The 25,485-nt window shown below is 40.8% G+C and overlaps 1 protein-coding gene across 15 annotated transcripts in view; it reads left to right on the forward strand.

Annotated features, from left to right (window-relative positions):
* The window catches only part of SRPK2 (SRSF protein kinase 2), a 389,837-nt gene that overhangs the window by 154,581 nt on the left and 209,771 nt on the right, over positions 1–25,485 (forward strand). For 6 of the 15 annotated variants that reach the window (XM_049642817.1, XM_049642815.1, XM_049642818.1 and 3 more), the window contains one exon: positions 25,248–25,399. In XM_049642817.1, the coding sequence (XP_049498774.1) occupies positions 25,248–25,399 (152 nt within the window). Of the gene's footprint in view, positions 1–16,903; positions 17,229–25,247; positions 25,400–25,485 lie in introns of those variants that run through there. The other 9 variants (XR_007460240.1, XR_007460241.1, XM_049642812.1 and 6 more) reach the window with 6 other exon arrangements.

The raw sequence follows: 25,485 nt of genomic DNA on the forward strand, positions 1-25,485 counted from the left end.
CCCTCTTAGGATTCTCTCTCTCTCTCTCTCTCTCTCTCTCTCTCTCTGCCCCTCACTCACTTGCACCCTCTCTCTCTTTCAAAAAAAATTATAAATAAAACAGGATATCTGCCAGTATTCTCCCATAGTTTGTACATCAGCATGACTGGATGAGCCCTTTCCTGCTGCCATATAATGCCCATTCATGTCCTCTTGCCCTGAAAGTCCTTTCCTAGCTACCACTTTTTCTTCCTCACAGGTCAGCCTCAGTTGTCACTCCTTTCTCTAAGCATTCTGTGGGACTCACCTGGCCAGAGAGAACATTGTTGTCTATGTACTTTGTTCTTGTCATTGTATCCACTGGACCTTATAACAGTATTGGAAACTGTATAACTTGAATATGTTTTGAGTTAATAAAGGAAATAACCTTTTCACACCAGTGATTGCCTTGTTTTATATTATTTATGTACCTGTCTGCTACAGTGTTAGACTCCTCGTTCCATGAATGAAGATTCATGGAAGAGAGTTACTGAAGAGAGTTGAGTAAAAATTTCTCGAACACGTAAATGAGGGATGTTCGCAGTACGCGGGGATCCAGCCGAACGTGGCACTGCGGGTGCAGTTGCGCAGTTTATGACCCAGGGAAGGGGAGAGAGTATCCCAGGCCCTGTGTTCTCTTTGATCTGACTTCGTAAGATGCTTGTGCTGGTAGAGTACTTTAGTCCCTGCCCTGTCTGAGCTGTGGGTTTGATGTTTTTCGGGACCGTCTTCAGCTGTCAGGTAGGTTCACACTGTGGCGTCTGTGACTGCAGGAGAGTCATCGGCAGTATTTGCTATGATGGCTTTATGTTTTGAATCTGTTCCACCTTAGGTAGGGCTTTTCTTGCGCTCGGTTCTGAAACTTTTGTTTTCTTCCCTGTTAAGTAACTGCCCTTGCAAGGAAGAGAGTAGTCTCCAACTAGGTGGCGAAGGTCGGGACTGAGTGCCCCGTGTGTTCATGTCAATGACTGAAGCGTTTGCAGTATTTTACATTTGGTTGTGAAAAGCCCTGGACCTTAACCAGCTGGAGTATGATGGGGGCTTCTGGTAAGAACGTTTCACCAGGGAGAATTCACTGGCAGCAATGATGGTCTTTTTTTCAGTCAACTTTATTAATGTGTAATTTACATGAAGTCAGAATTGACCAGTTTGAGGTGTACAATTCAGTGAGTTGTGACCAGTGCACACATACATGGTGTCATTAGGATCACAATCATGATGTAATATTCATTGGCATCAAAAGTTTCCCTTGCACCCTGTTGGAGGCAGCCCTTCCCCTATCCCCAGCCCCTCACAGTCATTGATCTGCTTTCCATCACTGTAGCTTTGCCTTAAAAAAAATTTTTTTTTAACGTTTATTCATTTTTGAGAGACAGAGAGAGCATGAGTGAGGGAGGGCAGAAAGAGGGAGACACAGACTCTGAAGCAGGCTCTGGGCTCTGAGTTGTCAGCACAGAGCCCGATGCCGGGCTCGAACCTACTGATAGTGAGATCATGACCTGAATTGAAGTTGGACGCTTAACTGACTGAGCTACCCAGGTGCCTCTGGCTTTGCCTTTTTAAAATGGAGTCATGGGGTGCCTGGGTGGCTCAGTGGGTTAATCATCCAACTTCGGGTCAGGTCCTGATCTCACGGTTCATGAGATCCAACTCCACATTGGGCTCTACCTTGCCCACAGAGCCTGCTTGGGAGTCTCCCTCTCTTTCTCTCTCTTTCTGTCTCTCTTTCTCCCTCTTTCTGTCTCTTTCTCCCTCCCTCCCTCCCTCCCTCTCTCTACCTCCCTCTCTCCCTCTCTGTCTCTCTCTCTCTGTCTCTCCCTCTCTGTCTCTCCCTCCCCTCCACTGCCTCTCCCTAGCTCCTGTGCTTTCTCTTTCTCTCTCAAAAATGAACAAATGAACTAAAAACAAATAAAACGGAGTCAGATGCTATGTAGTCATGTGTTTGGCTTTGTCACTTAGCACTTTTTTCACCTAGCACATGCTTTTGACTTCATGTTTTTGACCTTATTATTATTTTCTTATTACTGAGTAGTTGTTCCATTGTTCAGCCGCAGTTTATCTTTTCTGCCATCATCTTTTAGGAGAGCGTGAAACTGGCACAGTATTTGTCTAAGGATTTACTTGACGCCTGTATCTAAAGTGCACATGAACATGGTTTTTCTTGTTAAAAAGGTCATTAAAGTAAAACAGAAAGTGAGACCAACAGACTTGTATGTAATGTTTATAGTGGTTACATGTGCTTGGAGTGGTGTTTCTTAAAGTATGGCCCTTGAACTACTGCATCAGTCTTCTGGGGTTCTTACCAAACATGCACATTCCTGGGCCTCATCTCCGTCTTATGAGTCACGCTCTGTGGTTGGAGAAGTTCGAATGTGGTAAGTGGGCATCGGCACTAGAGAGGACTCATCCCAGTAGGTGTCTGCTCGGATGTTTCCTGTTTAGACTCCTCTCCAGTGGCAGCCGCTACCCACCCACCCTTCCCTCCATGGAGTCTCCTGGTGCTGTAGGAGATCTTTAGTCCCACTAGAAAGTTGGGTCTAGAAACCTGTCACTGCTTCCAGTTGCGATCTAGTGGGGCAAGCTCCATTTCTGGCTCTCCACTCACCAAGCTTTGTGACTTTGAATACCTTATTTACTCTCTGTGCCTAATTATCCTCATTTGTGAAAATGGGGTGGCTAAGTAGTACTTACAGAGTTGCTCAAGGATTAAGTGAGTTAATTTGAGTGAAGCGCTCCAGAATAGTGCTGTTGTTTAAGAGTTTGCTTTTAAAAATACTTTATTTTATTTATTTATTTTCTTTAAGTCTGTTTATTTTGAGTGAGAGAGTGAGCAGGAGAGGGGCAGGGAGAGAGGGAGACACAGAATCCCAAGCAGGCTCCCTGCTGTTAGGCGCAGAGCCTGATGAGGGGCTTCAACCCATGAAGCGAGAGATCATGACCTGAGCTGAAACCGAGAGTCGGACACTTAGTCGACTGAGCCACCCAGGGGCCTCTTAAAAATATTTTAAGCCATGCATTTGTTACCAACCTGGAGATACTCATTCAAGTGTTTATTTTGGTTTACTCACATATGTACCAGTTTGCTAAGAATCACCATTTTTTTCTTGTAATTTAGACCTTCTTTCCTAATTATGTTCTGCCTTTCTGAAATACATTCTTTAGCAGTTTCTTTACAATAGGGTCTGTGAATGGTATACTCAGTTTTTGTTGACTTGAAAATATCTTTGCTCCATATATATATATATATATATATATATATATATATATATATATTATACAAAAGAATGCAGTTATTGGCTCTTTAACACTTTAATGATCTCACACTACTTGTTTGACTTGAAGTTTTTCTTTTGAGATGCTTGGTGACCATGTAATTGTCATTCTCTGTAGGAAATCTGGCTGTTTGTCCCCCTACATTTTTCTCTTTGCTTTGGTGTTCTTTGGTTTTACTCTGTTGTGATTTATTTTTATTCAGCACACTTTGTGCTTTCTGAATCCAAGAATTTATGGTTTTTTAAATCAATTCTGAATGGACAATTCTCAGCTGTTATTTGTTCTAATAGTGCCTTTCCTCCATTTTCTTCCTTTTTAAGAACTCCAAATATTAGATAAATTAGACCTTCTCAGTCTCTACTCGAGGTCTTAACCTTTCTTTTGTATTTTCAGTGTCTTTGTCTTTCTGTGATACATTCTAGGTGATTTCAGATCTGCCTTCCAGTTTGTTTGTGGTCTAATCAATTTAACAAATTTTAAGTCTTTTTTTTTTTTCCTGCTTATGCTTTAATTTCCTTCCTTTATTTCTGTCAACACTATGGACATACTTATTTCATATTCTGTATTCCACAATACTAGTATCTGAAATCTATTTTTGTTGATTATTTCTTTGTCTTGCTCATAGAATATTGTTTCCTTGTTTATTTGATGATTTGAAAAAAAATTATTAAATTACATTTCCACAATCTTAGTTACTTGGAATCCCAAGGAGGCCCGATTGAGGGTTCATTTCTCGCAAGAGGATTTGTTTCTACTTCTTCCAGGAGCCCAGGAGGGCAGTGACCCAGAAGCACTCTAAATTTCTTGGCTTGGGAGGTTTCCAGGACTGGGTAGGTATTATAATAAATTCATATGCTCACCATGCATGCGGGGAAGCTTGAGATCACAGATTCTTAGGGAGGATTTCCCCTTCCACTGGAATCTGGAGAAGTGCGCTATATGGCCTCCCACATCCATCTCACTGGCTGACCCTAGGTGCCTTGTTTCGCTTCTCTGGTCTTATTTCCTCCTAGAGCCTGTCCTTGGATCCAGGTCACTTTGTTGGAATCCTAACCTACTCTCCCTTTATTCTGGAGCCTCTGGGAATGGATTTGGTGCTTGCAGTATGTCTTGTTTTCTTGGAAAATGTTTTTCTGATGGCTTCATCAGATATCCATCAATCTCTGAGAATGGCCACTCCTAAAGAATAACATTTATGTGCTTTAACATCTTTGAAAAACTATATACACAGTTCCTACAGTAGGTTGGCATTAGTGCTAACTGAAACAACTGCCTTCAGAAATAAAGCTATTTATCTGAAAACATATATTTAAGAACATGGATGAATGAAATTTTAAAGTTTCAGAGGTAGAATGTATTGCAGAGCACTAATAAATCTTCAGGTGATTTAATTTCTGTGCCAGCAGTTCTGAATTTCTTCCCCTTTAGGGAACAGTTTAACATGGAAACAGTTTAATATGGGAACAGTTTGATACGTAAAGGCCATTGTGTGGAACCCTAGTTCACAAGGTCTTTGAGGACTGGGCTTAACTTTGTACTTGTCAAAAAAGACCTACTTAGAACAAGTCATGTGTTAATGGAGAAGCTTTATGAAGCAATTTGCTTACTCGTTAAATTTTAAAAATTCATGTTAGACATCTCTCTCTTCTAAGATGATTACAATAGCAGTAGTCATTTGTCTTATTGCCTTGTGGAAATATGTAATAATTAACAGGAGAGATCCTTGTTGAAACTTTCTTAAATCTTTTAGCTAATCTTGACTACAAAATAGATGCGTTTAGAAACAGAAGGGTTAAGAGGTGGGACTGATGCTGGCCTGTGCATTAGGACAGTCACAGGTGAACAGAGAAGGCCAGAGGTCAGCTGACAATATTAGGTGAGATGTGTCCTGGTGTACCTATGATCACAGCCCCCACAGCCTAGGAGGGTGGGGAGGAGAGGATTTCCTACCACCACATGCACAGTTAACATACCAGGTGACTTAGGTATCATCTCTTTTAATTATCATGACCCTCTGACTTTCCTTAGGGGCCCAGAGAACTTGTCACTGGCTTGAGTTGTCTGGATTTTTAAATGATAGAACTGGTATTCAAACCTAACCCACAGCCTTTCTACCAGAAAGCTGCATGGCATTTGAACTTTGACCTTTATCCTAACTCTCTAGTTCTAAAGTAGAGTAAGGTGTGACTTGCCTGTGCCTTAGACACATTTACTTTGTTGTTCTTTAGTAAATTCTCCCTAGGTGCTGGAGGGACAGGGGTATCACAGATAGGAACCCCTTTCCCAGCATCTGTTTTCTCTTTCCTGTCTCTTTAAGTTAATAATTTAGGGGCCCCTGGGGGTGGCTTTGTCCGTTGAGTGTCTGACTCTTGATCTGCACTCAGGTCTTGATCTCAGGGTGGTGACTTCAAGCCCTGGGTTGGGCTCTGTGCTGGGCGTGGAGTCTGCTTAAAAGAAGAAAAGAAAAGAAAAAAAATTACTTCAGTAGGCATGCACATGGTACCAAATTGAAAAAGTAGGAAAGGAGTGTGGGGAATTTTGAAAAAGTTAATTGCTCTCTCTGATCACCAGCCATTGAGTTCCTTTCCCTGCAGAAAGCTGTTACTGCCGGTGTCTTATTGCTGCATCCAGAGAGAGATTAAGCCAAGGCACATGCTTCCCGTCTCTGAAACATGATGCATGCCCTATACAGACGCCCTGCACCTTTGTGTTCATCACTGGCATATCCTCCCTGTTGGTAAATATTGAACTGCCGCAGTATTTTTGTGTAGCAACATTATTGGGAGAGAATTGACGTACAATAGAATTCATCCGTTTAAGATGAACGATTCAGCACAGGCCTAGGTCCAGGCGGCAGGGGAGGTTGCAGGTCTTCCCGGGCAGGTTCCCCTTGGCGCTCCCCCACGGAGCAGGTGGAGCAGGCAGCAAGTGGGGCTGCAGCCCCAGACGCTCTCTCCTCCTACTGTGTGGTGACCAAGGCGCCTGTGTGCGGCCTGTGTGGCTGTGTGAGTGGAGGTGACCGGGCCAGAGGGTGGACAGGAGGCTGCCTGGCTGGCCTCCACTTGGGGCCGGAGCTACTCTGCTAGGCTTTGAAACTTTAAAATGAGAATAAGGAGTATTATTTACAAGGAAATGAGAGGGGGGAATAAGTCATCTCTAACCTCTTCCAGCCTTTTTTCATAAGAGAGACTGTATTAAACTTACGTATTTGAAGACTGCAGAATCCTGCCTCCGGCACCAGCAGTTTCTCTGTTTTGTGATCAGCGTGATTCACAAGAACTTCAGTAACAAACAAAATGATCCAGGGGCATCGAAAATACGACTTTGACATTGGTCTGGGATTGGCCATGAGCCCCAGCGTTTTCATTGGTGGGAGTTTCATTTTGAAAAATAAAAGGTCTGGGGCGCCTGGTTAAGCGTCCGACTTTGGCTCAGGTCATGATCTGCGTGGTTTGTGGGTTTGAGCCCTGTGTCGGGCTCTGTGCTGACAGCTCGGAGCCTGGAGCCTGTTTCGGATTCTGTGTCTCCCTCTCTCTCTCTCTGCCCCTCCCCCACCCACACTCCGTCTCTCTCTCAAAAATAAATAAACGTTAAAAAACATTTTTTTTTTTTATTTCAACGTTTTTTAATTTATTTTTGGGACAGAGAGAGACAGAGCATGAACGGGGGAGGGGCAGAGAGAGGGAGACACAGAATCGGAAACAGGCTCCAGGCTCCGGGCCATCAGCCCAGAGCCTGACGCGGGGCTCGAACTCACGGACCGCGAGATCGTGACCTGGCTGAAGTCGGACGCTTAACCGACTGCGCCACCCAGGCGCCCCTTTTTTTTAAAAAGAAAAGAAAAATAAAAGGTCTTTTGCGCCTTGCCAGGAAAGGCTCTGTGAGAACAGGTCTAGGTGGCCATGCACATCTGGTGGTGGGCTGGATTGCTATCAAGTATGTATAGAGAACATTCCAAGAAAATATAATTGTATATCAACAGGTTCTCATATACTAGTACAGCCTCATACTACTTAGCACATTTTAAAACTTGAAATAAATCCTTGTTTGTTTGTTTTTTAATTTTTTTTTTTAATGTTTATTTATTTTTGAGACAGAGACAGAGGATGAACGGGGGAGGGTCAGAGAGAGAGAGAGGGAGACACAGAATCCAAAACAGGCTCCAGGCTCTGAGCTGTCAGCACAGAGCCTGACGCGGGGCTTGAACTCACGGACTGTGAGATCATGACCTGAGCCGAAGTCGGCCGCTTAACCGACTGAGCCACCCAGGTGCCCCTCCTTGGTTTTTAATAAACAATACTCAAAATATGTAAAATTTAAGCCAGTAAAAGTCATTTATGTAGCAAGCGAAAACTATACATTCAAAGGGTTTCCAGTATAAAGAGTTGTGCAGCCACCACCAACCCACCACCTAGTTTTAGAACATTTTCATCACCCTAAAAAGAAGTTCTTAGGCTTGAGTAGTCATCCCCATCCCCCCTTCCGCCATAAGCAGCTACCGATCTTCTGTCCCTCGGTTCTGGGAATTGCATATAAATGGAATCATTCAGTATGATCTGTAGTGACTCTGGCTTCTTTGACTTACCATAACCCACATGGTAGCATCTATCAGTACTTCATTCCTAATTACTGTTTTATTGTTAATGGACATTTGGCTCGTTTCGCCTTTTGGCCATTATTAGTAATGATGCTGTGAACATTTACGTGCAAGTTTTTGTTTCGATGCGTGTTTTAGTTTCTCTTTGTTACATACCTGCTGGTGGAATTGCTGTGTCATATGGTAACTCTTGAACTTTTTGAGAAGTTGCTTCCCGTTTTTCAGATGACTGCACCATTTTCCTTTCTCATAAGCAGTGTGTGAGAGTTCTACTTTTAGCACATCCTTGTCATCACTTGGTATTACCTGTCCTGTTGATTATTACTGATTTTTGATTATTATCCTAATAGTCATGAAGTGGCATTATTGTGGTTTTGATTTTCATTTTTTTGATGGCTGATGATGAACATCTTTTTTGGGAGATTTATATAGTTTTAGCTCTTAACATTTAGGTCTTTGAGATATTAGGAGTTTTTTTTGTGTGTATGATGTGAGTTAGGAATCCACTTTTCCTTTCCATGTGGATATTCAGTTGTCCCATCACCATTTGTTGAAAAATCTGTTGACTGTGATATGAGCGTTTATTTCTAGAACTTTAATTCCTGTTTATCTATGTGTGTTGTACCACACTGTGTTGATTACTGTACCTTTGTAGGGAGTTTCGAAGTCAAGAAGTGTGAGTCTTCCAATTTTGTTCTTTTTCAAGTTTGTTTTGGCTATTCCGGGCCCTTGCATTTCCATATGAATTTTAGGAATGGCTTGTCAATTTCTGCCACTAAGGCAGCTGTTATTTCAGTAGGGATTGAATTGCATGTATAGATCATTTGGGGACATATTGTCATCTTAACAGTATTAAGTCTACTGTCCATGAGCATGGGATGTGTTTCTGCTTATTTAGGCCTTCTTTAAATTCTTCCAATAATGTTGTTTGGTTTTCATAGTATAAGTTTAGACACTATTTTGTTAAATTTATTCCTAAGCACTTTATTCTGTTTGATGCTGTTGTGAATGGAATTTTCTTAGTCTCATTTGCCTCGTGCTTTTTAGCAGAGTTGTGTTGTATACACATACCATGATCGATCAGATGTTATTAATAAGGCCTCTCTTGATGCACATTTAGGTTCCAGTACATTGCTGTTTGCAGACATTGTAACTGTGAGTGTATCAGTAAGATGAATTCTGGTAAGGTGTGCTGAGCCAAAGGGTATTCAGATTTTGGACTCACGTGTCAAATTCAAAATGAATATACCCTTTCTGTTTATAATTTTACAGCTTATTTTTCAAACTTCCAGTAGTGGGCTGTATAGGAAAATGTTCCAAACTCTTGTAGTTGATCTTATTTACTTATTAAAATAATAGTATGCTAGAAGAAGTTCATGCTGCTAGAATATTGCCTATAGCAGTGTTGTCTCATAGAGCCTTCTGTGCTGATGGAAGTGTTCTGGATCCGTACTGCCTAATACCATAGCCACCAGGAGTACATGGCTGTCGAGCACTTGAAATGAGGCTAGAGTCACTAAAGACATGAATTTTACATTTTATTAAGTTGTAATTAATTTGGCTAGTGGCTATTGAATTGTATAATTACAGTTGCTTTTAGATTTAAAACTTGGGGAAGTTTGCAGAAGCCTCATCCAGAGTGGTACATGTTGCATTATTTCCGGAGCCGCGTGAGGCAATTGTGAGTGGTTATGGTAAGTTTCATCAACATACAGGTCTCAGTAAACAGTTCTTTATTTGTAGCAGTTCTCCCTACACCCATTTGACTTCATACTGCCTACAAACAGAGCTCTTAGATAGAAGCCCATGCAGGTCCTAGGTTTGCTAGTTCTTTTTTTCTTTTTCTTTTTTTAGCGTATATCTCATCCTAACGTAAAAGGTAGGCTTCCATGAGGTTTTTATGCATGTGTATTCTTCAAAATCTGTATTGAAATCTATGAATTTATATTGGTGATTATAGTATGGGTCATTGCTGTGGATGATGAGCTGGGAAGTCAAGAATCTGTTGGTGCCTTTATAACTTTGTACTTCGTGAACTAGGCTCTGCCCTTCACCCTCTCATTCATCATTTATCCTTGGCACTCTGACCTGCTTGGAAAGGCTTCAGCTGCCAGCTGTTTGCTCAGACATCTACTTCTGTTTACAGCCCAGACCTTCATTTCTTACTGTGGATTCTATATACCAAGCAATCCACTGTATTCCTACACTGCTGGGCATCCCATATGCCTCTCAAACTGAAATGAACTTAAAACAGAAGTAGGTTTTTTCTGAAAACCCTTCCTCCTTCTCCTGTCTCTGTTCTCAATGCTGTCTTACTACCAGAAATTGAGGAAGCAAAGACCCACCTCCAGCAATGGAATGACCAAGTTCTGAGCTATGTTTTTTACCATCTCCTCTCTGGACTCCTCACTAGTTTCCTTGCTTCTGGCTTTTATCCTTTCTACCCATTCTACGTACCAGTTCCTTATGTTCTTTGCAGAAAGCAAATCTTGACCTAAAATTACATTTCAGTGTCTCCTACTTGCTTTAAGGATAGAGCCCAGGGGTGCCTGGATGGCTCAGTTGGTTAAGCATCCGACTTCAACTCAGGTCATGATTTCACAGCTCGTGAGTTCTAGCCCTGCATCGGGCTCTGTGCTGACAGCTCTTGGAGCCTGGAGCCTGCTTCGGATTCTGTGTCTCCCTGTCTCTTTGCCCCTCCCCCACTCTCACTCTCTCTCTTTCTCAAAAATAAACATTTAAAAAATATTTTAAAAATAAATAAAAACATTAAAAAAACAATAATAATAAAAGGATAGAGCCCAAACTCCTTAGAACTCTGAGTCATTCCTCTGTGAGCTGATTGCTGCAGAAACTCTTGCTTATCTCCAGCCACACCACTCCAGAGGCTGTTTTAGGCCTTTGTGCTTCTGGTCACCCTGTTACTTGGGCCTTGGGCCTCCACCCTACCTCCCACCCCTACCCTCCACACCTCATTCTGGTCAGTATCTTAAGATCTCAGGATGAGATGTTTCTGGCTCAGCCTTCTGTCATCTCCTTTTCCATAACAGTACCTGGGAGCATTCGATTTATGTTCACGTGTTCATGTGACAAGGCATTTCTCCCACCCTGTAGACTGTGTATCCCTCAGTGCTGGGCTCCCAGGAAACTTCCTGGAATGTGGCACACACTATTCTATTTGTAGAATCAAAGGATGTCTTTTTTACATGCCTTTGAACTCTGATTTAAACTTTTCTGACAGTCTTTATTCCACTTCAGTAGCACTGTTTTTCCCAGGTCCCACAAATGTTCTGTAAGATATTAACAGTTTCAGTGGCCTATGAATTATGTAGCCCTGTCATATATGTATTGTTAGGTGATCAGTCAACTTCTTTGTGGTCTAAAATGTTGGTTAGTTGGGAAGCAGGTTTGTTTACTTACATCTTCATCAACTATTAGTTGGCTGTGTTCCATATTCTAAAAAACAACGTAGTCTTAGAAAATAAGAAGGTCTAAACTTTCTGGCTTGGAATTATGATTGTTTCCATTAGTATCTGGGGCATACTGGGGCACCTGGGTGGCTCAGTTGGTTAAGTTTCTGACTCTTGATTTCGCCTCAGGTCACTATCCCACAGTGGTGGGGTAGATCTCTGGGTCGCACTCCACGCTGAGGCTGCTTAAGATTCTCTCTCCCTCTCCCTCTGCAAATAAATACATAAACATTAAAAACATTGGGGGGACATACTTTTTTTTTTTTTAACCTGTCTTTTCCCATAAAAGAATTGGCTCCCATTCTTGAATACCCAGCTTCTTAATTCCTTTGGCCATTTTAATTAAAAAAAAAAAAAAAAATGCCCAGGCCTCACTGTTGAGGCCAAAATCTGATAAATTAATATGAACTGCTCTGTTACTTACTGAGAACTAACTTGGCAGCTGTACTCATTTTCTATTGCTGTGTAACAAATTACCACACACTTAACAGCTTAAAACAATATGCGTGTATTAGCTCACAGTCCTGTAGATCAGAAATTAGGGCCGCGCAGCATGGCTGGATTCTCACTGGACTGAAATCAAGCTGTTGGCCAAGACTAAAGTTCTCTGTTGGGACTCAGAGCACTCTTCCAAGATCACTGGTCATTGGCAGAACTTACTTCCTTGCATTGAAGTCCTTGTTAGTCCTTCTAGCTGTTGGCTGGGGACCGTGCTCACTCTGAGAGGTCACTCGAAATTCCTTGCTCTGTGGCCCTAATGGGCAGTTCACACCGTGGATATTTGCTTTCTTCTCAGCCAGCCAGAGCACGTCTCTTTAACTTCTAAGACCAGCGAGAAAAAACTCTCTACTTGTAGAAGGCTCATGTAATTAGGTCAAACCCACCCAACATCACTGCCCAGTTGCCATGTAACATAATATAAAGATGAGAGTGATGTCTTATTCACAGGATCTACCTGCATTCAGAGGAGTTGGGAATTCTGCAAGGATGAGGGTCATTGGGACTCATTTTCAGAAGTTGGCCTACCACAGCCGACACTTAACATTCAGGTTCAAGTTACATAAAGTTTAGAAGCGTTTTCATTATAGAGGAACACATAAAACTAGTCTGGGTTTTTCTCCTTAGCTGTGCAGCTTTACCCAGTGTTACAGCAAGCCTTTTTGGATAAGCTGTTTTGAGAGAAAATATGTATTGATTGATTCTACCCTTAAGCAGAAATGGCAGATTGCATATTTCTCTGACTAACAATTTACCATCAAGAATGGGAAAGTAAGAAGGAGGGAGGGAGGAAGAGAGTGAGTTGTAGATTAGGTGGTGGACATAGGAAAGAAAAAAATTGCCTTTGTGTGAATGTTCCTAGGAGAAATTCATTTGGAACTTCTTTTTCTTTATATTTTGGTTAAAACTGAATAAATGAATTTCTTAAATTGTGTCAGTTGCCATTTAGGTTGATAATAAAGGAAAGGACTTCTTTTTCTGCCAAATGTGAAGTTTACTTGTCCTTTTCTCTGCTCGAAAGAAATAGCAGCTGGAAGGAAGTGGGAACTCCCATCTGGTTGCCATGGCAATTTAGAGCTGATCGTGCATGCATTTTGCTAGGGTTCGGTTTTCCTCCCCTTTGTGGTAGAGCAAATGTACTTGAGAAATACAGTATGCAGTAGATAAACATGATAAAATCATCTTAGTATTGTAATATTTGAAGAAAATATTTTGTGTTTTTTCTTAAACTGCATTTTTTATGTTTGGAGTAACGGGAATATTTACTTGTGTTTAATGTAGGGCAAAATAAATGTAATTCTTTGTGAAAAACCTAAATGACTAGTTTCTAAATTTTTTACTCTAGTTGCTAAGGGTGGTACATTGTTGATGTCATATGAGAGCATGTTCTTTAAATTCGTGCCTCGTGTAAACTTGGACATTTAGGTAGACTCTCAGTCTGGTTTTTATGGAACTATGTATTACCTTTCACTGTAAATGTGGCTGGGCAGTTGTGAAGGAGACCATATGTAGCAGGTTTTCTAAATCTAAAGATAGTTATTTCTAATTTTTCTTGGAGAGTGGACATTAAAAGATAGTATACGGGGTGCCTGGGTGGCTCAGTCGGTTAAGCACCCAACTCTTGATTTCTGCTCAGGTCATGATCTCACAGTTCATGAGATTGTGAGATTGAGCCCCGTATTGGACTCCACGCTGGGTGTGGAGCTTGCCTAAGATTCTCTCTCTCCCTTGCCTTCTGCCCCTCTCTCACTTGCAAGACATGCTCTCTTTCTCTCTTAAAAAGAAAAAGATATTATATAGTTGTGCAACCTTTTGTTTTTTAAAAAACAGCTTTTTGCAGGTGCTCTGTACCTGTTAACAGTCAATCCCCATTCCCCTTCTTCTTTCTTTCCCCTACCCTCAGCCCTCAGCAACTACTAATTTACTCTGTTCTCTATACATTTGCCTAGTGTGGACATTTTTATATAAAATGGAATCCTATAACATGTGGTCTCTTCTGCCTAGCATTTTTCATTTAGCGTAATGTTTTCAAGGGTCACCCATGTTGTAGCGTGTGACAGTACTTTCATTCCTTTTTATTGCTGAATAATGTTACCATTTTATTTAACCACATTTTATTTATTTATTCATTTATCACTCGATGCACATTTTTGGTCTGCTACGAATAATGTCCTATGAATATTTTCGCACAAGATTTTGTGGGGACATATGTTTTCATTCCTTTTGGGTATTATACCCGGAAGTGGAATTGCTGGGTTATGTGATAACTCTGAATTCAACGTTTTTAGGAACTGCCAGCTTGCAAAGCAGCTGGGCCATAGAACACTACTGTTACAATTCAGGGTTCTACTTTCTTCATTCTCGACAGTACTTGTCATTGTGGTTTTGATTTCCATTTCCCAAAGAACTAATGATGCTGAACATTTTTTCATATATTTATTGGTCATTTATAGGTCATCTTTGGAGAAATGTCTATTTTAATCTTTTTCCTATTAAATTTTTTTTTGTCAAGTTATGCAAGAGTTCTTTTTACATTCTAGATACAAGACCCTTATCTTGTATGGTTTCCAGATACTTTCTTCCATCATTACATGATGACTTTACTTTCTGGTGGTGCCCTTTGAAACACAAAAGCTCTTAATTTTGATCAAGTCCACTTGCATATGCTTTTAGTGTCAAATCTAAGAAACATTGTTGAGCCCAAGATCATGAAGATTTACTTGTATTTTTTTCCTGTGAGTTTTGGAGTTTTAGCTCCTTTATTTAAGTCTTTGATCCATTTTGAGTTAATCTTTATGTGTGTGTGAGGTAGGGTTATGACTTCATTTTATTGCATGCAGATAACCATTTGTCCCAGTACCATTTGTTGGAAAGACCATTCGTTCACCATTTAATTGTGTTGGCACCCTTGTTGAAAATATTTATGGGTTCCCTGCATGGCTTGCTAAGGGCTTCTAACAACACTTTTTTAATTATTATTTTTTAATTTAAATCCCAGTTGGTTAACATAACAATTTCAGCAGTAGAGTTTAGTGATTCATCACTTACATGTAACACCAAGTGCTTATCCCGACAAATGCCCTCCTTAAAGCCCATCACCCATTTAGCCCATCCCCCCATCCAATACCCACCAGCAACCCTCTGTTTGTTCTCTGTATTTAAGAGTCTCTTATGGTTTGTCTTCCTCTCTGTTTTTAAATTTTCTTTTAATGTTTATTTTTATTTTTGAGGGGGGTGGCATGAGCGGGGGAGGGACAGAGAGAGGGAGACACAGAAGCCGAAGCAGGCTCCATTCAGAGCGTGATGCAGTGCTTGAACTCATGAATCTCAAGATCATGAACTGAGCCCAAGTTGGATGTTTAATGAACTGAGCCACCCAGGCACGCCCCCCCTGCCTGTGTAAAATTTTTTTTTAAATCCCTCTCTGTTTTTATCTTACTTTTGCTTCCCTTCCCCTATATTCATCTGTTTTGTTTCTTAAATTCCACATATGAGTGAAATTATATGATACTTCTTTTTCTCTGACTGACTTCGCTTAGCCTAATACACTCCAGTTCCATCCATGTTATTGGAAATGGCAAGAATTCATTCTTTTTGGTCACTGAGTAATAAATATTCCATTGTATATATAAACCACATCTTTATCCATTTGTCAGTTGATGGACATTTTGCTCTTTTCATACTTTGGCTATTGTTGATAGTGCGGCTGTAAACATTGGGGTGCATGTGCCCCTTCGAATAAGAATTTTTGTATCCTTTAGTTAAATACCTAGTAGTGCAACTGCTGGGTTTGGGTAGTTCTATTTTTAATTTTTTGAGGAACCTCCATACTGTTTTCCAGAGTGGTTGCACCAGTTTGCATTCCCACCAACAGTACAAAAGGGTTCCTCTTTTTCTGCATCCTTACCAACATCTTGTTGTTGCTTGAGTTGTTGATTTTAGCCATTCTGACAGGGGTGAGGTGGTATCGATCTCATTGTGGTTATGGTTTGTATTTCCTTGATGATGGGTGATGAGCATTTGTTCATGTGTCTCTTAGCCACCTGGATGTCTTTGGAAAAGTGTCTATTCATGTCATTTGCCCATTTCTTCACAGGATTATTTGTTTTTTGGGTGTTGAGTTTGTAAGTTCTTTGTATTTTGGATACTAGCCCTTTGTCTGATAATGTCATTTGCAAATACTTTCTCCCATTCCATCGGTTGCCTTTTAGTTTTGCTGATTGTTTTATCTTGATGAGGTCCCAATAGTTGGTTTTTGCTTTTGTTTTCCTTGCCTCCAGAGACATGTCAAGTAAGAAGTTGCTGTGGTGAAGGGCCTGTTCTCTCTTCTAGGATTTTGATGCTTCCTGTCGTACGTTTAGGTCTTTCACTGATTTTGAGTTTATTTTTGTGTATGGTGTAAGAAAGTGGTCCAGGTTCATTCTTCTGCATGTGGCTGTCTAGTTTTCCCAACACCATTTGCTGAGGAGACCATCTTTTTTCCATTGGGTATTCTTTCTTGTTTTGGCAAAGATTAGTTGGCCATACATTTGTGGGTCCATTTCTGGGTTCTGTGTTCTGTTCCATTGATCTATGTGTCTTGTTTCTGTGCTGCCACCATACTGTCTTGATGAGTACAGCTTTGTAATACAGCTTGAAGCCCAGAATTGTGATGCCTCCAGCTTTGAATTTCTTTTTCAACATTACTTTGGCTATTTGGAGTCTTTTCTGGTTCCATACAAATTTTACAATTGTTCTAGGTCTGTGAAGAATGCTGGTGTTTTTTTGATAGGGATTGTATTGAGTATGTTGATTACTTTGGGTAGTATCGACATTTTGACACTGTTTGTTCTTCTAATCCATGAGCCTGGAATGTTTTTCCATTTCTTTGTGTCTTCAATTCCTTTCATAAGCCTTCTATAGTTCTCAGCATATATGTTTTTCACTGTTTTTGTTAGGTTTATTCCTAGGTGTTTTATGGGTTTTTGTGCAATTGAAAACAGGATTGATTCCTTGATATTTCTTTCTGCTGCTTCATTATTGGTGTATAGAAATGCAACTTATTCCTGTACATTGATTTTATGTACTGCAACTTTGTTGAATTCATGTATCAGTTCTAGCAGTTTTTGGTGGAATCTTTTGGATTTTCCACATAGAGTATCATGTCGTCTGCAGAGAATGAAAGTTTTACTTCCTCCTTGCTGATTTGGGTGCCTTTTGTTTCTTTCTGCTGTCTGATTGCTGAGGCTAGGACTTCCAACACTATGTTGAGCAACAGTGGTGAGAGTGGACATCCCTGTCATGTTCCTGACCCTATGGGGAAAGCTCAGTTTTTCCCCATTGAGGATGATATTAGCGGTGGGTCTTTCATATGTGGCCTTTATGATCTTGAGGTATGATCCTTTTATCCCTACTTTCTTGAGGGTTTTTATCAAGAAAGGATGCTGTATTTTGTCAGATGCTTTTTCTGCATATATTGAGAGGCTCATGTGGTTCTTATCTTCTCTTCTATTAATGTGATGTATCACATTGATTGATTTGTGGATATTGAACCAGCCCTGCATCCCAGAAATAAATCCCGCTTTATTGTGGTGAAAATTCTTTTAATGTATTGTTGGATCCATTTTGCTAGTATCTTGTTGATGATTTTTGCATCCCTGTTCATTAGGGAAATTGGTCTGTAGTTCTCCTTTTTAGTGGGATCTTTGGTGTTTGAATCAAGGTAATGTTGGCCTTGTGGAATGAGGTTGGAAGTTTTCCTTCCATTTCTTTTTCTTGGAACAGCTTCAAAAGAATACATGTTAACTGTTCTTTAAATGTTTGGTAGAATTCCCCTGGAAAGCCTTCTGGCCCTGGATTCTTACTTGTTGGGAGATTTTTGATTACTGATTCAATTTCTTTACTGGTTATGGGTCTGTTCAAATTTTCTATTTCTTCCTGTTTCAGTTTTGGTAGTTTATATGTCTCTAGGAATTTGTCTGTCTCTTCCAGATTGCCCAATTTGTTGACATATAATTGGTCATAATATTCTGTTATTATTGTTCATATTTCTGCAGTGTTAGTTGTGATCCCTCCTCTTTCATTCGTGATTTTACTTATTTGGGTCCTTTCCTTTTTCTTTTTGATCAATCTGGCTAGGGGGTGATCAGTTTTGTTAATTCTTTCAAAGAACCAGCTCCTGGTTTCATTGATCTGTTCTGTTTTTTTGGTTGTTTTTTTTTTTTTTTCCTTCTTTGATATCATTGATTTCTGCTCTTATCTTTATTTCCCTTCTTCTGCTGGTTTTGGGCTTTATTTGCTGTTCTTTTTCGAGCTCTTTTAGGTGTAAGGTTAGGTTGGGTATTTGAGACCCTTCTTCCTTCTTTATGAAGGCCTGGATTGCTATATACTGCCCTCTTCTGACTGCGTTTGCTGCATCCCAGAAGTTTTAGACTGTCGTGTTGTTATTTTCATTGGCTTCCATGTACTTGTTAATTTCCTGTTTAATTTCTTAGTGAACCCATTCATTCTTTAGTAGGATGTTCTTTAATGTCCAAGTATTCATGGTCTTTCTAAATTTTTTCTTGTGGTTGATTTCAAGTTTTATAGCATTGTGATCTGAAAATATACAAGGTGTGATCTTGTACTTGTTGAGAGCTGATTTGTGACCCAGTACAGGATCTATTCTGGAGAATATTCCAGTGCACTCAAGAAGAATGTGTATTCCTTTTTAGGATGAAGCGTTCTGAATATATCTGTTAAGTTCATCCAGTCCAGTGTGTTATTCAGAGCCATTGTTTCCTTGTTGATTTTCTGCTTAGAAGATCTGTCCATTGTTGTAAGTGAGGTGTTGAAGTCCTCTACTATTATGGTATTATAATAAATGAGTTTCTTGATTTATATATTCGGGTGCATTCACATTGTGTGCATAAATATTCACAATTGTTAGATCTTCTTGGTGGATAGACCCTTTAATTATGATATAGTGCCCTTCTTCATCTCTTGTTACAGTCTTTATTCTAGAATCTAGTTTGTCTGATGTAAGTATGGCTATTCCAGCTTTCTTTTGATGACCATTGGTATGATAGATGATTCTCCATCCCCTTACTTTCAATTTGCAGGTGTCTTTAGGTCTAAAATGAGTCTCTTGTAAGCAGCATACAGATGGGTCTTGTTTTCCTATCCATTCTGATACCCTGTGTCTTTTGATTGAAGCATTTAGTTTATTTACATTTAGAGTGAGTACTGAAAGATAGGAATTTAGTGTCATTGGGTTGCCTGTAGAGTTGGTGTTTCTGGTGATGTTCTGATCCTTTCTAGTTTTTGTTCCTTTTGAGGTTTTGTTTTGTTTTGTTGTTTCTCCAGAGTACCCCCTTAAAATTTCTTGCAGGGCTGGTTTAGTGATCATGAACTCCTTTAGATTTTGTTTGGGAAACTTTTAATCTCGCCTTCTGTTTTGAATGACAGCCTTGCTGGATAAAGAATTCTTGACTGCATATTTTTCTGATTCAGAATATATCCTGCCATTCCTTTCTAGTCTGCCAAGTTACTGTGGATAGGTCTGCTGTGAACTTATCTGTCTTCCCTTACAGGTTAAGGACTTTTTTTTTTCCCTCTTGCTGCTTTCATAATTCTTTCCTGCCTGTATATGTTGCTAATTTGACTATGATATGCCTTGGTGATGGTTGGTTTTTGTTGAATCTAATGATGGTTCCCTGTGCTTCTTGTTTTTTGATGTCTGTGTCCTTCCCCAGATAAGGAAAGTTTTCTGCTATAATTTGCTCACATAAACCTTTTGTCCCTTTTTCTCTCTCTTCATCTTCTGAGACTCCTATGATTTGGGTGTTACTACCTTTTAATGAGTCACTTGAGTTCTTTAAGTCTTGTATCATGATCTTTTGCCTTTGTATCCCTCTTTTTTTTTCCTGCTTCATTATTCTCTATAATGCTAATTCAATGCTTGATCCATTCTTGGTGTTGTGGCATCCATCTATTTGAGATTGTATCTTAGTTGTAGCATTTTAAATTTCAGCCTTACTGTATTTTATAGCTTTCTTAAAAAAAAATTTTTTTTAACGTTTATGTATTTTTGAGAGAGACAAAATATGCGCAGGAGAGGGGGAGATAGAGAGACAGAATCCAAAGCGTGCTCCAAGCTCTGAGCTGTCAGCACAGAGCCCAATGTGGGATTCGATCTCACAGACTACGAGATCATGACCTGAGTCAAAGTTGGATGCTTAACTGACTGAGCCACCTAGGCACCCCAGATTTTATTTCTTTTGTCTCTGCAGAAAGGGATTCTTTTATGTCTTCTATGCTTTTTTCACCCCAACTAGTATTCTTATTATCATGGTTCTAATTCTAGTTCACACATCTTATACCTATGTTGATTTAGTTCCTGGCTTTCATTTCTTCCTGTTCTTTCTTTTGGGTGAATTCATTCGTTTTGTCATTTTGGAAGAAAAAAAAATTAATAAAATAAAAATTAAAAACAAAACAAAATATCAAAAAAAAGGAAGCTAGATCCTAGGTGAGTTTTGTTCTACTTGTTGAAAGAAGTTTTATGGAATACAGGAAAAAGGGAAAGGAAAGGGGAAAAAAAGGTAAGAAGAACTTTGAAAAGTAAAAAACTCATATATAATAAAATAGAATTAAAGAAAATAAAATGAAATAGAATAAAAAATTTTTAAAAATAAAAAATGAAGTAAAAAACAAGTTTTTCTTTCTGTATCTAAGAAAGAAAGAAAACAAAGAAAAAAAGAACATTTTAAGCAAAAACTGAAGCAAAGAAAACGAACACATAAAGGAACCAGCAAACAGAATGAAACCTGAATGAAGTTACATCCAGTGTCCCTTAGAACTGAAACTACGAAGGATTCTATAGTCCATACACTAAGCTGGTGGAGTGATTTATGTTGGTCTTCTGGTGCCTGTGCTTGGAGGGTGCAGATGGGTGGAGCTTGATGTAATTGCTCCATTCTCCACTAGGTGGCTCTGCTTAGCTTACTGGGGTGGATCCATGTGCCTGTGTGCTGTGTGTGCACAGGGGAGGTGGAAATGGCTTCACCCAGCTCCCTAGTATCTAGCACAGGAACTTTGAGTTCTCACTGACCCGCGATCAAGCCCCTCCTTTGTCAGCCCTCTGTCTACTCCCTGTCTCTACCCTGTCCGTGTTCAAGCTGTCTGCTGCCAGGTGGCACCTCCCTCTAGAGTTTTATCTTAGATGGGGTTTTGTTTCAGAATTCCACGCTTCAGAGTCCCCGGTGGCTTGGACCTATGCTGACTCTCTGGGGAGGGTCTTACTGAGTGATGGCCGAGTGCCACCCTACGCCAGAAAAATGTTCATGCAATCGCAGTGGCAGTGATTCAGAGATTATGGCAAATCACAACACCCAGCCAGTGCCGGGTTTCATGGCACTCTGGCGTTTGAGTCCCTATACCAGCATATGTGCTGCTCTCCAGGGTCCACTGGGACCTTTGCCCCAGGGGAGGCCATATGGCCTCTACCAAATACACTCCAAGCAGGGCAACCACTTCTCCCTGTGTGGCACACAGACCCCTCAGACCCTGCAGCCTGCTCCTGGGGATTCGCCCTACTTCCTCACCAGAGCACTGCCAGGCACTGAGCTCAGGAACTTCAGAGTCTATGCTCCACTGTTTATAGAATCCTGGTGGTATTGAATCCTCTTCTTTCTCCCTGGCAGTGGTTTTGGGGAACAGGTTTCTTGTTCAGTCCCCTGCGAGGGTTTTTACTCTTTCTCTCTTTCTCTGCAGCTACTTTGGTGGGGAGTGCTTTTCTTGTACGATCCCGATGCACTGCTCTCTCTGCCTTTCTCTTTCTCTCTCTGCCAAAATAGCTCACCACCCTCCACAGCTTCTTTGTCTCCCCCGGTTCACCTGCCTGCACTGCGTATGTGCCAAGTTCTACGGCTCAAGTTACGAAGATTGTTGCGTTAATCCTCAGATCAATTTCCTAGGTGTTCAAAGTGATTTGGTGCTGATGTAGCTGCATTTCAGGGAGGAGACAAGCTCAGGTTTCCATGCTGCTCCGCCATCTTGACTCCTCCCCAGTGCTTCTAGTAATTATTCTGTGAAATAACTTTTTGATGGTTCTCATTAGGATTGATGAAAAGGTACTTTTAAAATCTGTGGGTATATTTTTTAAGTATGTACTTGGTGATATAAACTGCCTGCTACCTCTGGATCTTTTAAATAGTTGAGATTTAACCAGGCTTAATTAAAGTAATACCGTGGAAGCCACAAGAATCCACTTTGAAGAATCCAGCCTTCAAGATGGTGTGGCCTCCTCCTCTTGTGCCTATACCTGCCCTAAGACATATTTACTTGTGTTTCTCCTATGTGGTAGGCAGTAACAAGGATGAATGATATGAAAAAGAATCATGATCAGCACCATAACATTTGGCAGTTACGTTGTTCTGAACCTTACTATGACGATTTAAGTGATTTGATAGTTGGTGATCATTGATGTGAGGCATGTTACTAGGAGAAGCCTTAGAAAAATTCACCATCATTGGTATGACCAGGAATCTCTGATTTTTTAGGCCAAGTACTCCTCTGGTTTTTATCTGAAGAGCCTAGGGTGGTGCTGTCCAGTAGAACTATAATGTAGTTCTACATTTTACCATATAATAAATGTAAACTTATTAATAAAATATTTTACATTTTTTGTATGAAATCTCAGAAATCCGGTATGTATTTTATGCATGTAGCATGTCTTGATTTGTACTCTCGTCCCATTTCCAGTGCTCAGTACAGGCATGTGGCCAGTGCCCACTGATTAGACAGCATAGCCCTAGGTGTTAGGATGTGATAGTTGAAATATTACTTCAACATTACTCAACTTCCTTTCTACTTCAAGGTACCCTGACTCCTTCCTTTAACTTGAGAGAAATAAGTGGCCTTGGGGGAGCTTTCTGCCTGCCTGTTCAGTGTGGCCCTCACTGGAGGGAGACGAGGTGCCTGCCTGCTCGTTGAGACCAGAGGGTCTGACAATTTTGTTAAGTGATGTGGACAGCTCAGCAAATGGGGGGACAATAATTAAGAGAAACACATTATGATGAGCCTCTCAAATGAGAGAAAATAGGCCCATGAAAATGAGAATTTGTTTTCCCTTATTACAGATACAGTCTACTCTGTAGGAATAAAGCTAAGTACAGAAAACACTTGTTAGAGCAGTGGTTCTCAAATGGGTATGATTTTGTCCCCAGGGAATTTGTTAATTTCTGGACATAGTTTTTGATGGTCACAACTGGCGGTGGGGTGTGGATGTTACTGACATTAATGTCTTGAGGCCAGGGATGCTTATAACATTCTACAGTGTACAAAACAGTCCCCACTACAGTGAATTAATTACCTGGCCGAAGGGTCTGTAGTGCGGAGCACAGGTAGAAGATTCTCCAGTTCTGTTCTTTTCATTAATTGTTACATAGTTTCTATAGGGAATATAACATGTTTTCTTTTAAATTTGGAGAATCTCCTCATTTTTTTCGTGTAAAATTTCTAAGCGTTTCTGATTGAGCACATTGGTCAGCTCAGTAGTTTCTGCTCACAGCCCCGAAGAATGAATGAATGGCTCTTGTGAGACCATTCATCTTGCTCCCCTCCCCTTCCCTCTGGTGCAGCCCTCTCCTGCCTCCCCTTCTTCCAGCCTCTCTTTTGTGCATTGCCATTCTACTTTCAGTAAGAACATGTATGTTAAAAAGGAAAGGAGCATTTGCAAGGCTGCCAGAAAGATTAGTACACTTCCATAAGGTCTGTTAGATGTATTTTTGGATGTATTCTGGCAGTGATGTGGGTGTTTGGTTGTGATTATCCCCTTCCAGGGCTCCATCTTGAGCAGTGGTTAACTCAGGATGTGATCACCACCCTGTTCCTAACGTTTGTCACCCTGGGAGCTGTAACTTTGAGTCTTCATAAATTGTAGCAAATAGCAATCAATACAGGTCGTTTTCAGCTCATAAGCGTTCCTTAGTCACTCTGCCAAAGATACTCAACTTGCCAGTGCTTGCCTTTCAGGTTACCTGTGCGGCACAGTCCCCACCCCTTCCTCGTGACTGCTGGGTTTCTGCTGCCTTCCACCCTACCCCCCTTTGTTGCCTGTGGCACTTTGAGTTTTGGTGGCAAACCACATAAGTGACCTTTAGCCAATTTAGGCTAAAAGCAATACAGTAAATGCTATTTGGGGGCTATCAGATTGGGAAGAATTTAGAGGTCCGGCTTAGAGAGGGGCCGGGGTCAGGTGGCTCTGCTGGCCCTGCCTCTACTGGCAACTGCAGATGAGCTTGCTGCCTGTGACAGCCGGCCTGAAGGTTCCAGGCCTGTAGAGTCAGCTTCAGCCGTCTGTGCTCTGAGCGGTACGACAGTGAAGAAAGTGGATCAGAACCAGCCTTCCCTTGTGTAGGGAGGAGCAGTCTCAAAAGGTGCTTTTCGAAGGGGGGCACAACTACTGGCAGTCCAAAAAGAAGAGCAGCTGTGCACACATCAGTGCTTATGGGGTTCCCCTTGCTCCCCAGACTAGAGACCCCCTCCTTACCCTGTGAACCTCTCTGGAGAACACCTCTGTCAGCCCGATTTCCCTTGCCTGTTCGTGCACTCTGTGTGCTGGCTCAGGAAGAGTTTCTCCTCGAGTTTCTCTAGATACCTGAAAGAAGGCTCTCATCTGTAATCTCTCAAGCTTAGAAACATTTTTTTGTATTGTGGGTTTTCTTATCTTTTATAAAAGAGCAGACTAACCATTATTTAGCCTTTTTGTGACATTTGGAAATTAGCATTTTGCAAACCTTGGAAACCTTGCATTAATGTATGTGCTGCTTTTGTATTTGACTGACAGTGGGTGTTTTCATTGTTTAATTTCCAGTTTGGGGTAGTATTCTTGATAAGCAAGGGAGATAGATGGCTGAATTCCTTAATGAAAATAACTGTACATCAGTTAATAGCATGTATTAGCTTTTACGAGTTATCCCGGAAACCTAACCACATTGTACTGTTTCTATGGGAAAAGGAATTCTGATTTTAAAATAATGGAAAATAAGTCCTTTTATAAGCTCAGAGCTGCTTTCATCTGTCTTTTTATAATCTCTGTGGGATGTGTTCTAACTTAATAAGGCTATATAGCATGGGTGGGGGGGGGTTCTCTTTCTCTTTCCCCTTTATTTCATAATATTGTCAGGACTTACGAAATTTTGAAGCTCTGAGTGAAAATGTGCCTGCAGAGTGTGATTTTTTTTTTTTCTTCTGGACCTGTATATTGAAACCTTACTTGAATTTAGCTAAAATGGACGCGGTGCATTAACCAGCATTTCTAGTTAGTGTGTGACAGGTTTATTTTTTTCTTGTGTTAAGAAACTCTCATGTGTGTCCATAATGCAAGATTGGCTTCTGAGTAAATAGGAATTCTCCTTCTCCCGTTTCAGGCCGGAGCCTCAGCAGAAAGCTCCCTTAGTTCCGCCACCGCCGCCTCCACCACCGCCACCGCCTCTGCCAGACCCCACGCCCCCGGAGCCAGAGGAGGAGATCCTGGGATCAGATGATGAAGAGCAGGAGGACCCCGCCGACTACTGCAAAGGTGATTGTGCCTGCTTGTCACTGACGCAGACTGTGTGGTCTTTGTTAAATTCACCTCTTGGTGTCAACACCTTTTTTTTTTTTTTT

The sequence above is a fragment of the Panthera uncia genome, chromosome A2 (genome assembly GCF_023721935.1).
Source record: "Panthera uncia isolate 11264 chromosome A2, Puncia_PCG_1.0, whole genome shotgun sequence".
Taxonomy (NCBI): Eukaryota; Metazoa; Chordata; class Mammalia; order Carnivora; family Felidae; genus Panthera; species Panthera uncia.